General features: G+C 37.8%; 1 protein-coding gene across 4 annotated transcripts in view; it reads left to right on the top strand.

The window, feature by feature from the left end:
• The window catches only part of LOC121866517 (zinc finger CCCH domain-containing protein 10-like), a 30,774-nt gene that overhangs the window by 18,460 nt on the left and 139 nt on the right, over window positions 1-12,175 (top strand). For 3 of the 4 annotated variants that reach the window (XM_042366279.1, XM_042366280.1, XM_042366281.1), the window contains one exon: window positions 10,527-12,175. This exon is cut by the window's right edge and continues 139 nt beyond it. In XM_042366279.1, coding sequence (XP_042222213.1) covers window positions 10,527-11,018 — 492 coding nt within the window. In that variant the 3' untranslated portion in view covers window positions 11,019-12,175. The remainder of the gene's footprint in view (window positions 1-10,526) is intronic. The other variant, XM_042366282.1, reaches the window with a different exon arrangement.

Below are 12,175 nucleotides of genomic sequence, written 5' to 3'. Positions count from 1 at the left end.
TGTTCTCTATTACTGGAGTTGTTATATTAATCTTGATGAACCATAAACCATAAGAGGCCAATCATATGAGAATATTTATTTTTTTATCATATTCGCCACTTATCAGCTTACTAGCCGTTTGGGCGTTCTATCCAGTGTTAGTACAGAAGGAAACTGGGGACCGGGAAAACTGTGGTGTTTGGTAGTGAGGGTCACACTGTATAACACCCTTCTCACGTGTGTCTGGGCCGAGGCTCGAACCCTTGACGCATTGGTGAGAGTTATGCGCGTTACCGCTGTACCACTGAATCTATAACTAAATAAACCTGACGAATGTGGCAACATCTGATCAGCCCCAACCTGCTTACATACTCGAGTGTCTTAGTTCTTAGTAGCAAATCTCATTAGACCACTGTACAGTATTTAGTAAGTGTTGTTCATTTCATAAGATTTTTTTTATTTAATCTTCTCCATCTCTTTAAAAAAAAAATAATAATAATAATAGTATTTCTGGTGACCAGAGCATCTCAGAGTCTGAAAAAAGCGAATTCCGATATATTAAAATCCGATTTATCAAGGTTTTATTGTACTTTAATATAATATTTCCTGTATCTTTCCTATCATTTATTCTACTGAAGTAAGATAATAATAATATATTGTATTGAAAAGAGTAGTTTATGAAACTATTTTATATATTATAAATAAAATGTGCTGTAGAGGAAATAATTGGGTGCTTAACATACATAAGCTCAATGTGGCTGTACAGTATGTCAACTTTGTGTCTAAGACGAACAAACACCAATACTGTATGTAATGTATAGATTTATTAGAGTATCTTAATGTCTGGTGGATTTGTATTTGAAATTTGTGAAAAATATTAATAGATTTTTATCCTGTATAATGTGCTTAGAGGGAAATATTAGTGTGTTTAACACTTTAGCATTTATGTATGCTCAGTGTGTTGTTTGGCATCATCCTGTAAACATTGTCAGTTGTGCTGAGTCTAGTCAACAGTGGACAGTGATCCCAAATACAGTACAGTACTGTATGTCGACAAAAAGATGTCGATTGTGGGGAATATCCGGAATTGAGACGTCCATCATTGAAAGGCTTTACTATACAGTATCTATACAGTTTATATACAGTAAACCCTTGAATGTTCGGATCCCATAAATCCAGATTTTGGATAGTCAACACCTTTTCTGGGCAAGAAACATTTGCCCAAACCCATAACTATTTGTCGTTTGAAATTCCTGCCGCGCGCGGTCATTTGAAATTGACGCCAGCCAACAATCCCTTGGTCTCTCTTTTTCCTCTTCTTGGACACATGAGTGAACAGTTTATTTCCCCACTCTTAGAATGGACTTGTCCATAATGCTGCACTGTGATAGGTTAGCCATAAGATCAACAGAAATTCAGCCACAGAAAAATTTTAAGATTTTAGGTAAAATAATTCAAACAATTGTGATGGTAGTCCTCCCGGAAAGAAAGCAGAACACACACACACACACTGGTGCAAATTTTTACTTTTACTTCCATCCTCTTCGCCATTGATCGGCTCGTTAGCCGCTTAGGCGGTTGGTCACATCTCTGCTATACACTGTTGGCAAGTACTGGGCATGCACTGGTTCCTGAATGTATCTGAACCTGCATCACTGTTGGTTAAAGATGGTTCTTGAAAGAGCTCACACTCAATGCCCTCAACACTCTGCCAGATTTTTCAAGAGTTTACAAATCACTATTATTTTGAAGTCAAATTACAAAATATTACGTTTTTTTTTTCTATTATTATTATTATTTTTTTTTATGATGAAACGTACACTATAAGAGGCTGATCATGCAGTGAGTGTAATGAATAAATAAAAAGAAACTGCTGAAGAAGGTAACAGTTAGTTCTCTCCCTTCACCACCACCAGCATGATTACACATGAAGTGTCATCTCTTGTTGATACTGGAGTCAATAAAATCAGTTCTAATTTAGTTAGAAACATCAATTTTTTTTTTTACCCAAATAATCCTGAACAGTTTTATCTGAAAGTTTTGTGAAATAAATGTATTAAAAAATCTATATGATGCGAGGTGCATACAGTTTTGGTTACAGGGGAGGCCAAGTGACCCTTGTGGGACGTGGATGGAAACTAACTGCACCAGTCCTCCTCCTCACTACTCCCTCCCTCCTCACACACCCCACCCAGCCTCTACCACTCTCTCACCTCCTACACCCTCCGTTATTGGGTAAGTAAATAAATACAGGAATAGGAGATAAAGTGAGAGATATCGTGTAAAGAAAAAAATAGAGTAATTAAACAATAAATAGAAAATAAGAGATAAGAAAGAAACATTATATCTGGGAAAAAAGTAAATTTCTAATCATTCTATAAGGTCACCCTTTGCATATAAACTCTTTTTTTCATTTGCAGTGAAGGTGGGGTGAGGGATTAGTGGTCTCATATTACTGACCTGTTGCATTGTCTGGTCACACGTTACTTTTATCCTCTTCGCCACTGATTGGCTCGTTAGTCGCTTTGGCGGTCAGTCATATCTGCTACACACTGTTGGCAAGTACTGGGTATACACTGACTCCTGAATGTATCTGAACCTGCTCCAGTGTTGGTCAAGTCTGTCCCTGAAAGAGCTCACACTTGGTGCTGTCACAACACTCTTTGGCAGATTGTTCCAAGAGTTCACAATTCTCACTCCAAAAAAGTTCGCCCTCATAGTTTTCTGGACTTGTGGCTTCTTCAACCTTGAGCTGTGACCTTTTGTGGGGCAGGTGTCTGCCAGCTGCAGGTATGGACACTCGACTGAGTAGTGCGCTGAGATGTTTATACACTTCAATTAGGCCACCCCTTGCCCGTCTGTTGTATAAGCTGGGCAATGGCAAGCGTTCTGATCTCTCTGGATAACTGAGGTGCTGTAGTGCAGGCACCAGTCTGGTGGCCCCCCTTTGCACATTTTCAATTAACTGACAGTCCCTAGCATATCTCGGGGACCAGATAGGGTGACAGTACTCCAGACTGGGAAGCATCTCACTCTTGCAGATCGTTACGAAGGACAGACCTTCTAGCTATCTGAACGACCTTCCTATAAGACCTAGTAGTTTAGTTGCTTGATTCACCTTCTCATAATGGCTCGAGAACTTCAGTTCATTGTTATACATCCACACCTAGGTCTTTTTCACATTCGGTCTCTATTCATGCAATTTCTTCTCCCGTTAGGACATGTGATATGCCCTCCTTACCATTGGTATGACCCAGGTGCATCCTCTTACACTTTGTGACATTGAATCTTAGCTGCCATATCTTCAACCACTCTTGAAGGTCACAAAGATCTTTCTGTAGCTCTTCACAGTTTGTTTGGTTCTTAATTTCCCTGAATAACTTGGCATTATCTGCAAACATTTGTAAGGAGGAGTGTACAGCTTCTAGCATGTCATTTATAAAACAAACAAATATCAACATGCCCAGTGCACTGCCCTGTGGTACCCCGCTTGTCATAAGTACATATGACAATTTCGTACCATTGAACACCACACACTGCTTGCGATCATAAAGAAAGTCTCTGATCCACGCAAGGACACTTCTCTGATTTCCGTACCCTTCCAGTTAAATTCTCAGCCTTTCGTGGAGTACGCTGTCGAAAGCCTTGGCAAAATCTAGGTACACTCTGTAAAAAACTACCATTACAATTCCTACGCGAAACAAAATGACAATACAAACACATTGGTAGCCCTGTGCGTGTATGGGTTCAGCCATACGTGCCTGAAACAAGTGATCGGAACTCAGAAACGAAACCCAGTACAGCTGCTCCTCGACTTACGACGGGGTTAGGGTCCCAAATCCAGGTCGTAAGTCGAAAATTCTTAAATAATACATAGAAATCTGAATGGGTGTCTCTTTTTCTTCTCAGCACCACAAAACTCTCAATTTTAAGCTTGCCAGCCATTTTAAATTGAATTACAAATGAAAATTTTGTCAGTACACAGCGCAATCACTGACGTTGGGACTCAAAAATACGTAATTTGACAAAATTTTGGTACGACTGAGGCGGTCGTATGTCCGGGTGGTCGTAGGTTGAGTATGTCGTAAGTCAAGGAGTAGCTGTACTAGACTTTCCGGAATTATTGACCATATGGTAAAACGTTGTTGGGCCGGGTTCCATTATGGCGGAATTTATAAATGATGGAGCTATTCAGATGTTTTCCAATACAAATAAAGAATGATATAATGTGGCATTAGCCCAAAGAGAAGTAGCAATATAAATACAGATTCAAAATTCGGTTGCAAAATAATCATATACCTTTTCTACATCCATTAATTCTGCCAAACATATAATACATTCCTATATGGCAACTCATCCACTTCCATGGTTACTGTGGTCCACATTGTGTGGAACATTTAGTATAACATAATGTTTAACTTAACTAGATATACTGACATTCTCCAGTCATATTGTAACAAAGTAATTCAATATTTTCAATGAAATAGCTAATTTTGGCCTACCAAATTAAGTATGAAACGTCTCACAATCAGGCCTAACAACCCTAGCAAGACAACGGGAATGTTCAGTTGGATAATCATCGGACCCCTCCTGTAAGGTAGTATTTTTACCGAGTGTATATATTGTTGATATTATTGCCCTGTCACAGAATTTGAGTCCAAACATCCAGTAACTTGAATAATTTTGTCAAGCAAGAGAGTCCCGGCATAAAACCGTCTTGGCAGACAAGGTTGTTTCATAGTAGATGTTCCTGCAGGCATCTCTTATAATTCTCCTTATTACTTTACACACTAAGCTGATCTTGCTCACTGATCTATAATTATCCATGGAATGATGATCGCCCTTCTTTAATATAGGAATCACATAAGCCATTTTCCAATCACTGGTGACCTTTTGCTCATCGAGGTATTTACAGAACAGGATTCCTTATTCAGGGTCTCAACAAGCTCTTTGCACAACACTCTTAACACTGGGATGCACCATGTCAGAGCCGGGCTCTTATGAACCTTAAGCTTTGATATATTATTTATTTCTTATACACTCTAATGAGAACACAGGGTCAGTCAGTGCTGTGTCAAACCCTGGAAGATTGTTCGCATCCTCTCTTGTGAACACCGAGGAAAAGAATTTGTTCAGTGCCTTTGCCTTGTCCTGGTCAGAATCTGCGTGACTAGTGGGGAATTAGTGGGTCTTATGACCTGAAGATGTCTTGAATAAAGACGAAAGTAATACTGTAAACAATACTGTATTACAGTTCATTAAAAAAATTAGTTTTTATAAAATTACCATATTTATTATTAAAATTTATACTGTAGTCTTTAATGGGGATACTGTACAGTGATCTAATCAGATTTGATATAGGCCTGACAAGAGTTAATAGGTAGGTGATGACACTTGACGTGTAAACATGATGGGGGTGGAACTGGCCTTGTTTCGTTCGCCAATTTGTTTTTATTTATTCATTATTATATTCTCGTATAATCAGCCTTTTATGGTGTATGTTTCATCATAAATAACTTAACTTACAGTATTAAATAATAGGACAAAATATGATATATAATTTGTATTTTTACTTAAAAAAAAAAGAAAAATTTAAAAGGAAATGCTCATGACATTTTTGCTAGGAGGCAATGTAACTAGTCTAGTGCTGATCTGATGTTTCATAGCATTCAGCACTATGAACTAATTATTATGATTATTATGATTACAGGTACAGTGACCCCTCCATTAACGAACTCAATCCGTTCCAGAAGGTCGTTCGTTAACCGAAAAGTTCGTTAACCAAAACCATTGTTTCAATGGGTTTTTGGGTAATTGGTTCCAGCTCACCGAAAATTTCCTAAATTCAACATAAATGGTAGAAAAGTTCACTTACTCTGAGGTGTGTATGTATAAGGCTCCTGGATGATGATGATGATGATGATGATGATGATGATGGGATTTAGAATGGGGGTGGAGGAGAAGGAAGAAGAGAAGGCATTGGGGTGGAAGAGAAGTCACCCCATGGCGCCATTTCACCCATAAAATTTTAGCTCTCTTGGTGTAATTCAAGATTATTTTCTTTAAATCAACACTGCACTGCATTATATATTGTCAATATGTAAAATATATTTCAAAATGACCAATAATTTGCTTGGAAACACGGAGAAAAAGCGTTTAGTTGAAGGGAGTCTCAAGCAAGATGTTCCTCCAATAAAAACAGAGAGAGACTAACTCCTGTTTGCTGTGTTAAGAGGCTGGATGCCGCGCATTAAACTAGTCACTTTACCTTCAATTATATTCAATAATTGTTAAAATGACTAAAAAATTGAATATTAAACTTTTAAAATTATTGAATAGTATAAACTTCTTGATATTTACTAAAATAGTAAGGAATTTAAGCCCTAGAACCGATTAATGTATTGGCGGACTGATACTAAAGCTGGTTGCCCGGTCAGTGCAAGCGAAAACATGTTGAGGTCGGTTCGTAAGAACTTCGTTAACCGAATTTTTTTTCGTTAACCGAATTGAAGATCCTTATGGAAGGCAGTTCGTTAATCGAAATTACGTTAACCGAGGTGTTCGTTAAACGAGGGGTCACTGTATTATTATTATTATTATTATTACATTTTCGCCCCCCAGGCCCCGATGTGAGTCAGTGACCTGTGCCCGAGTTGGCTAATCCCTGTTTAAAAAATAAATAAATAAATAAAAAATAAATCACCTGCATAACTGAATTATTATGCAGAATATAAACTTTATCATTTTAAATTGTATTGTAATTTTTATTTTCTCGTTATTCCCATTGATCCTTTTGGATAATTTTATTTCAGATGTCTATTATCCTACATTTGTTCTGTTAACCCCTTGTAGACTATGTCTAACCCCCTCATTTGGAGACACCACTTTTAATATTTTATTTGGCTAATACCAGACAATTTTGATCAGCTCAGAGGCGACCCCATACACAAGGGAGAGTTTATTGGTGTGAAGTAACTGTTGGTTGGTATTATAGAAAAACTAGCATATTATGGACGGTAGACTGACAAGTTGACCACTACCTGGATGTGATGCTACCTCATCAAGCATGAAGCAGTGCGATATGTTTGGTTCGGAGTCATTAAATGGAATTCCCCTTCAAAATAACTCTTATATCTTTCATTTCTAAGAAACGACAAATCGGTTTACTAAGATAATAAAGAATGTGTAAATGAATAAAAAGAAGGTGAAGATTAAGAATGTGTAATTGTGTGAAAATAGGTGAAATTGTGAAAATGCTGCTGCCAACCTAACCGTATTTTCTTAAATTTTTTTTAACACTTTTTCATTGCTGTATTCTAATAAGGTGATATGTTTGTAAGTACTGTACTGTACTGTACAGTACATGCATTGGCTAATACTATGTGTAATTTTTATGAGAAAATTTTGCTAAAGAAGTGTGCTCCACTAAACTAAACCTTAATGTCTACAGGTCCACAATCCCTTATCCTAAACCCTTGGGGCCAGATGTATTTTGGCATTTTTCGGATTTCAGAATGGTAGTACGGTACATATACCCTATATTATGGTAACATCCTAACGGGGTCTGTGGCAACACCCCGTCAGCAAACACATTAATATTTCTGCAATGAACCTTATGAATATTCACAATGAGTGGGATAAATAAAGACTATGAATAGTATTACAGGTTATTTGTACAGTAATAATTTGGTAAATTAAGTCGTGGGATAAATAAAGTCCATAAATACTCACGTACAGTTTATTTGTAAGGAAAACATTCAGTAAGATTTTGACATATACTGGTACAAGCTAAGCTTAATACAGGTGCTCCTCTACTTACGAACGAGTTACGTTCCTAAGGCTTGTTTTTAAGTCCAACTTTATTCTTGTAGATACCAAACATAATGTAAAAAATGAAAAGAAAAGATTATGGATATTTAGTACAGCTGTACCCTTTAATACAACCTTAAAACCTGGCTCACTCTTCTCCTCTTAGGTAATGTTTGTTCTTTCTGGAATTTTCTTCAAAATAATCCGGTCTCATCCACATTAAACACCTGTTCTGGCAGGGAATCCCCCTCAGTGATGATGTTTGTATCTCTGAAGGTTTGTAAGTTGAACGTTCTAAAGTAGAGGAGCACCTGTACCTGTACATATACATGCAGTAACGTTACATTACATCTGGCTTGATGATCTTGAAGAAGAGGGTACATCAGTGTTGTCATCAGGTTGGAGTCGGACATCTGAAGATGGGCCAAGAACAGGACTATCAAGTGATGAATCAGCACTATGACAGATGGCTTTTTAAAGAATTCTTCCAGTGCCATCTGTCTCATTACCATTGATTAGGTTATGTAACCTGCAAGAAGCTCTTGCTCACTGATAAATGCATGTTGTTCAAGGCCATTAATTAACTGATCACACATTTTCACTATATCGTCTATGGGGATTTTTTCACCTGTGTTCACAATGTCATCATCATCATCACTACTATCCTCATGCTTATATTTATTTAACACCATTTCAGCAATTTCCCCATCACTCAACGAATGCACAACAGGTGCACCATTGTCAATGTTCAGCACTTCTTCAATGTCAGCTTCCTGTAACTTATTTACACTTTCTGATGATAAACCTTCAGCTTAAGTAAGGAGGTTTGAAATCATCATCTAGTTAATGAAACAAAATCCTTCAAAGTCTTCATCTGGATGTTCATTTACATCAAACATCATTGTAGGCCAAAGTCTGTGCCAAGCATTTGTTAATGTTAGTTTATCAGCATCGTTCCAAGCATTAGCAACTGCGTAAATGGCATCCTTAACATTGAACTTTTTCAGGAAGCTTTGGACTCCAACGCCTCTGTTGACTGCATCAAGCATTAAGTTAAAAAAAAGTCTTTATATTTGCTCTTCATGGGGGGTAAAATTCCTTGGTCAAAAGGCTGTATTAAAGATGTCACATTGGGGAGAAAGTAAATGACAAAAACATTACTTTTCACAAGAAGTTCAGGAGGGGGATGTGCAGAGCAGTTGTCCAGGAACAATAAAATTTTACAGTTTACTTCCAGTCCTGCTTGCCTGCAATGAGCTAGTACTGCTGGTACAAAGTGGTTATTGAACCAGTCAGAAAATGTTTCTCTGGTTACCCATGCTTTCTTGTTCGCATAATAATGCACAGGAAAATTTCGTACACCCTTCAAACATCTCGGTCGTTGGCTTTTTCCAATCACTGTCAACTTTAACTTGTGTGTGCCTACAGCATTGGCACACCCAAGAACAGTCAACCTGTCCTTAGCATCCTTAACACCTGTTGGTGCTCTCTCATCAGCTGTTGTTAATGTTTTTCTAGTAATGTAGTGCCAGTACAGAGCTGTTTCATCAGCATTGTAAATTTGTTCACGGCTAAGGTTTTCATCAGATATTATTTTGGCAAATTCGTCAATGTAATTTTCAGCTACTTCATGATCAGCAAAACCTTTTTCACCACAGATTTTCAGATATTTTATCCCATGACTTTTCTTAAATTTCTACAGCCAACCTTCTGAATTTTCAAACTCATCTTCAATGTTCAGTTCTTCATGGTATATTCTAGCTTGTTTCATGACCAACAAACCAGTCAGTGGCATACGTTCACTTCTTCGTTGTCAAATCCACTCAATCATCACACGGTCAAGATCTTCATTCTTTGCCCTATGCAATGTTTTCCTATTTTTCATTAGTTTATGATCACCACTGTCAGTGTAAAACTTCAACAACTTGTCTTTCTGTTTCTTTAAGTCATATATGTTGGTAGTTCCCACACCATATTCTTCAGTAAGACGCCCCACAGGCACACCACGATCAAGCTTCTGTAATAACTCCACTTTCTATGCGATGAATAATGAGAGATGCTTCCTTTTCTTCTTCTCTCTGTTACCCAGAGGGGTATCTGAAGCTCTTTTTGACATTTTCACAGTGAAATTAAACTCAAAATCACAATATCACAAAAAAAAATATCAGAGAACAGCAGATGCACGTGTGACTGGTAGCAGCGCTGAGACGCAACTGATGCCTCACACTGGTGTGGGTCAAGCTTCGGCCGCGTCGGGTCATGTTCGGCGTCACTCTGGGTATGTCGTGCACACGAGTGATGCTCCACCAAAAAACTGTAGGTTTTCAGAGCTTTTCGGATTTCGGATAAGGGATTGCGGACCTGTATCGGGAACTTCAACATAAAGTGCTTTGGGTAGTAAAATTTTTATTTTCTCTAAACTTTTTCCCTGCAGAAACACACTTTTGGTCTGTTTCTAAAATAAAACTTAACATTCTGATGTTATTGTCATTGATCTTGAGATTTTAGTGTAAATGATTAGAGCGAAGAGTAGTATCATCACTGTGAAAGAATATGTAAAGACAGTTTTGTGGAACTTGATCAAGGAAATTTTTTATTTGTTCAGTATTAGTTCACTTGAGTAATTAACGCTTGAACATAATAATCAGGGATGGGACTTGTGAGGATTGCTTTCAAGATGAATTATTATTTTCTTTCAGCTGTCTCTGCTGAATCTTATGTATAGTTTCAATTTTCAGGTGACAACTTTGCGTCTCAGCAAGGCAGGAGGAAGTATGACAGCCGTCACAGTTCCAACTGTCAGTTTAGCATCAACTATTCCTGTGGCAACAAGTGTTCAACCTCTCACTGCAGCACGGCTCTCTCAACCAATGCCCATAACCTCTGATGGCTCTGTAGTAGCACTACCTCCTGGTCCACCTCGTCCTCCTCCACCCCCACAAGCTCAACAGCAAGCACCTCCTCAGTCACTGGCTCCTCCATCCCAACCAGTGGGAGTGGCACCACCTGGACCTGCTGTTGTAGGTTCAGTGGGTGGGGTTCAGGTATCTCTAGCACAAGTATCCACAGTGTCCCTTAACCCTCAGATTGCCCAAGCCACCTCCATGACCTCCATGGCTCCACCAGCGGCTCAGAACATGGCACAGGCAATATCTATGAGTGGAGCCACTGGTCACTTAGTGTCATATCCTATTATGACGCAGCCAGGTCTTAGACCTCAGTTACAATGAAGCCAGGCCAGCCGTGGCCCAGTCACGGTGACAACGACAATTTGTGCTCCAAGTATTGTTCCAGTTTCTGATGTAACTACTCGCATCCTTCCTTCAACTTATGTTACCATTTGGAGTGGTCCTGGTAGGCAGGGATCAATATAATTTTTAAATCCAATGGAGGAAAGAATGTATGAGAGGAAATGTTGCTCCCTGTGCAGTTATATGCACATTGCTTGTGACAGCATCCCACTTGCATTCAATAGAAATGGAACATCCCAAAAAGTTGGTATAGAATCTTATCACTGAAACCTAATGTTCTTATAGCATTATGTCCCTTAGGCAATTTGGGCTATTTAGACATTAATTTATTGGAATTAGTGTTTCTGGAATACAGTATATACCCAAATTATATGTAATGTATTTTATGAATCAAAATGTTGGGTCTTGGTTTACACATTATTTTTATATTTATAAGGTGATGTAGACTTTAATATTGAATTCATATACAGTACATCAGGAAAGTACATAATGGTATGATATTGTTTGTTAGAAGCGGTAGATTACCCATTGTCTCAAATGTGTGAAAGCTTGGCAGTTCTCTATGGTGATTGATCTGTTTGTCTCCTTGCAAAATTATTTTATTATTTATTTTATATTTTTTCTAAAATCAAGTATTAATAATATATAATTTATTTATTAATATATTGATTATGAAGTATAATCTCAACCAGGTGTGTTCTGTGGGCACAGTATTTTAAGTGATCAGACAGCATCCACACTCTTCTCTGGTAGTCTATGCTACTTGTGGTTCCAATAAGAAAGGAAATTTCTCTCTAAAATTGTACTTAAGTGTTGGAATCACATGTCTCATTGATATTTCTGTGATGATGGTGTTTTTTCATTAGTAAGTGTAAGTGAAGACTCATATTGTATAAGAACTCAGTCTGTTACTAAGGCTGTGAAAATATTCATTTCATCTGTGTCTTCTTTATGTTGTACTGTATATTTCCACAGAATTTTTGCCAGGTTTACTTGAAGTGGTCACCTTTTAGTGTCATCACAAGTAATGTCCACCTTAGGAATAATCAAATTTTGTTTATAAAAATTGAGATTCTTATTACTATCTTACAGATTGATGTACAAATAATTTGTTGATTTCTCAGAACTCACTGAGG

The sequence above is a fragment of the Homarus americanus genome, unplaced genomic scaffold (assembly GCF_018991925.1).
Source record: "Homarus americanus isolate GMGI-L3 unplaced genomic scaffold, GMGI_Hamer_2.0 scaffold16430, whole genome shotgun sequence".
Classification (NCBI taxonomy): Eukaryota; Metazoa; Arthropoda; class Malacostraca; order Decapoda; family Nephropidae; genus Homarus; species Homarus americanus.
This window is presented reverse-complemented; position numbering and strand designations above follow the sequence as displayed.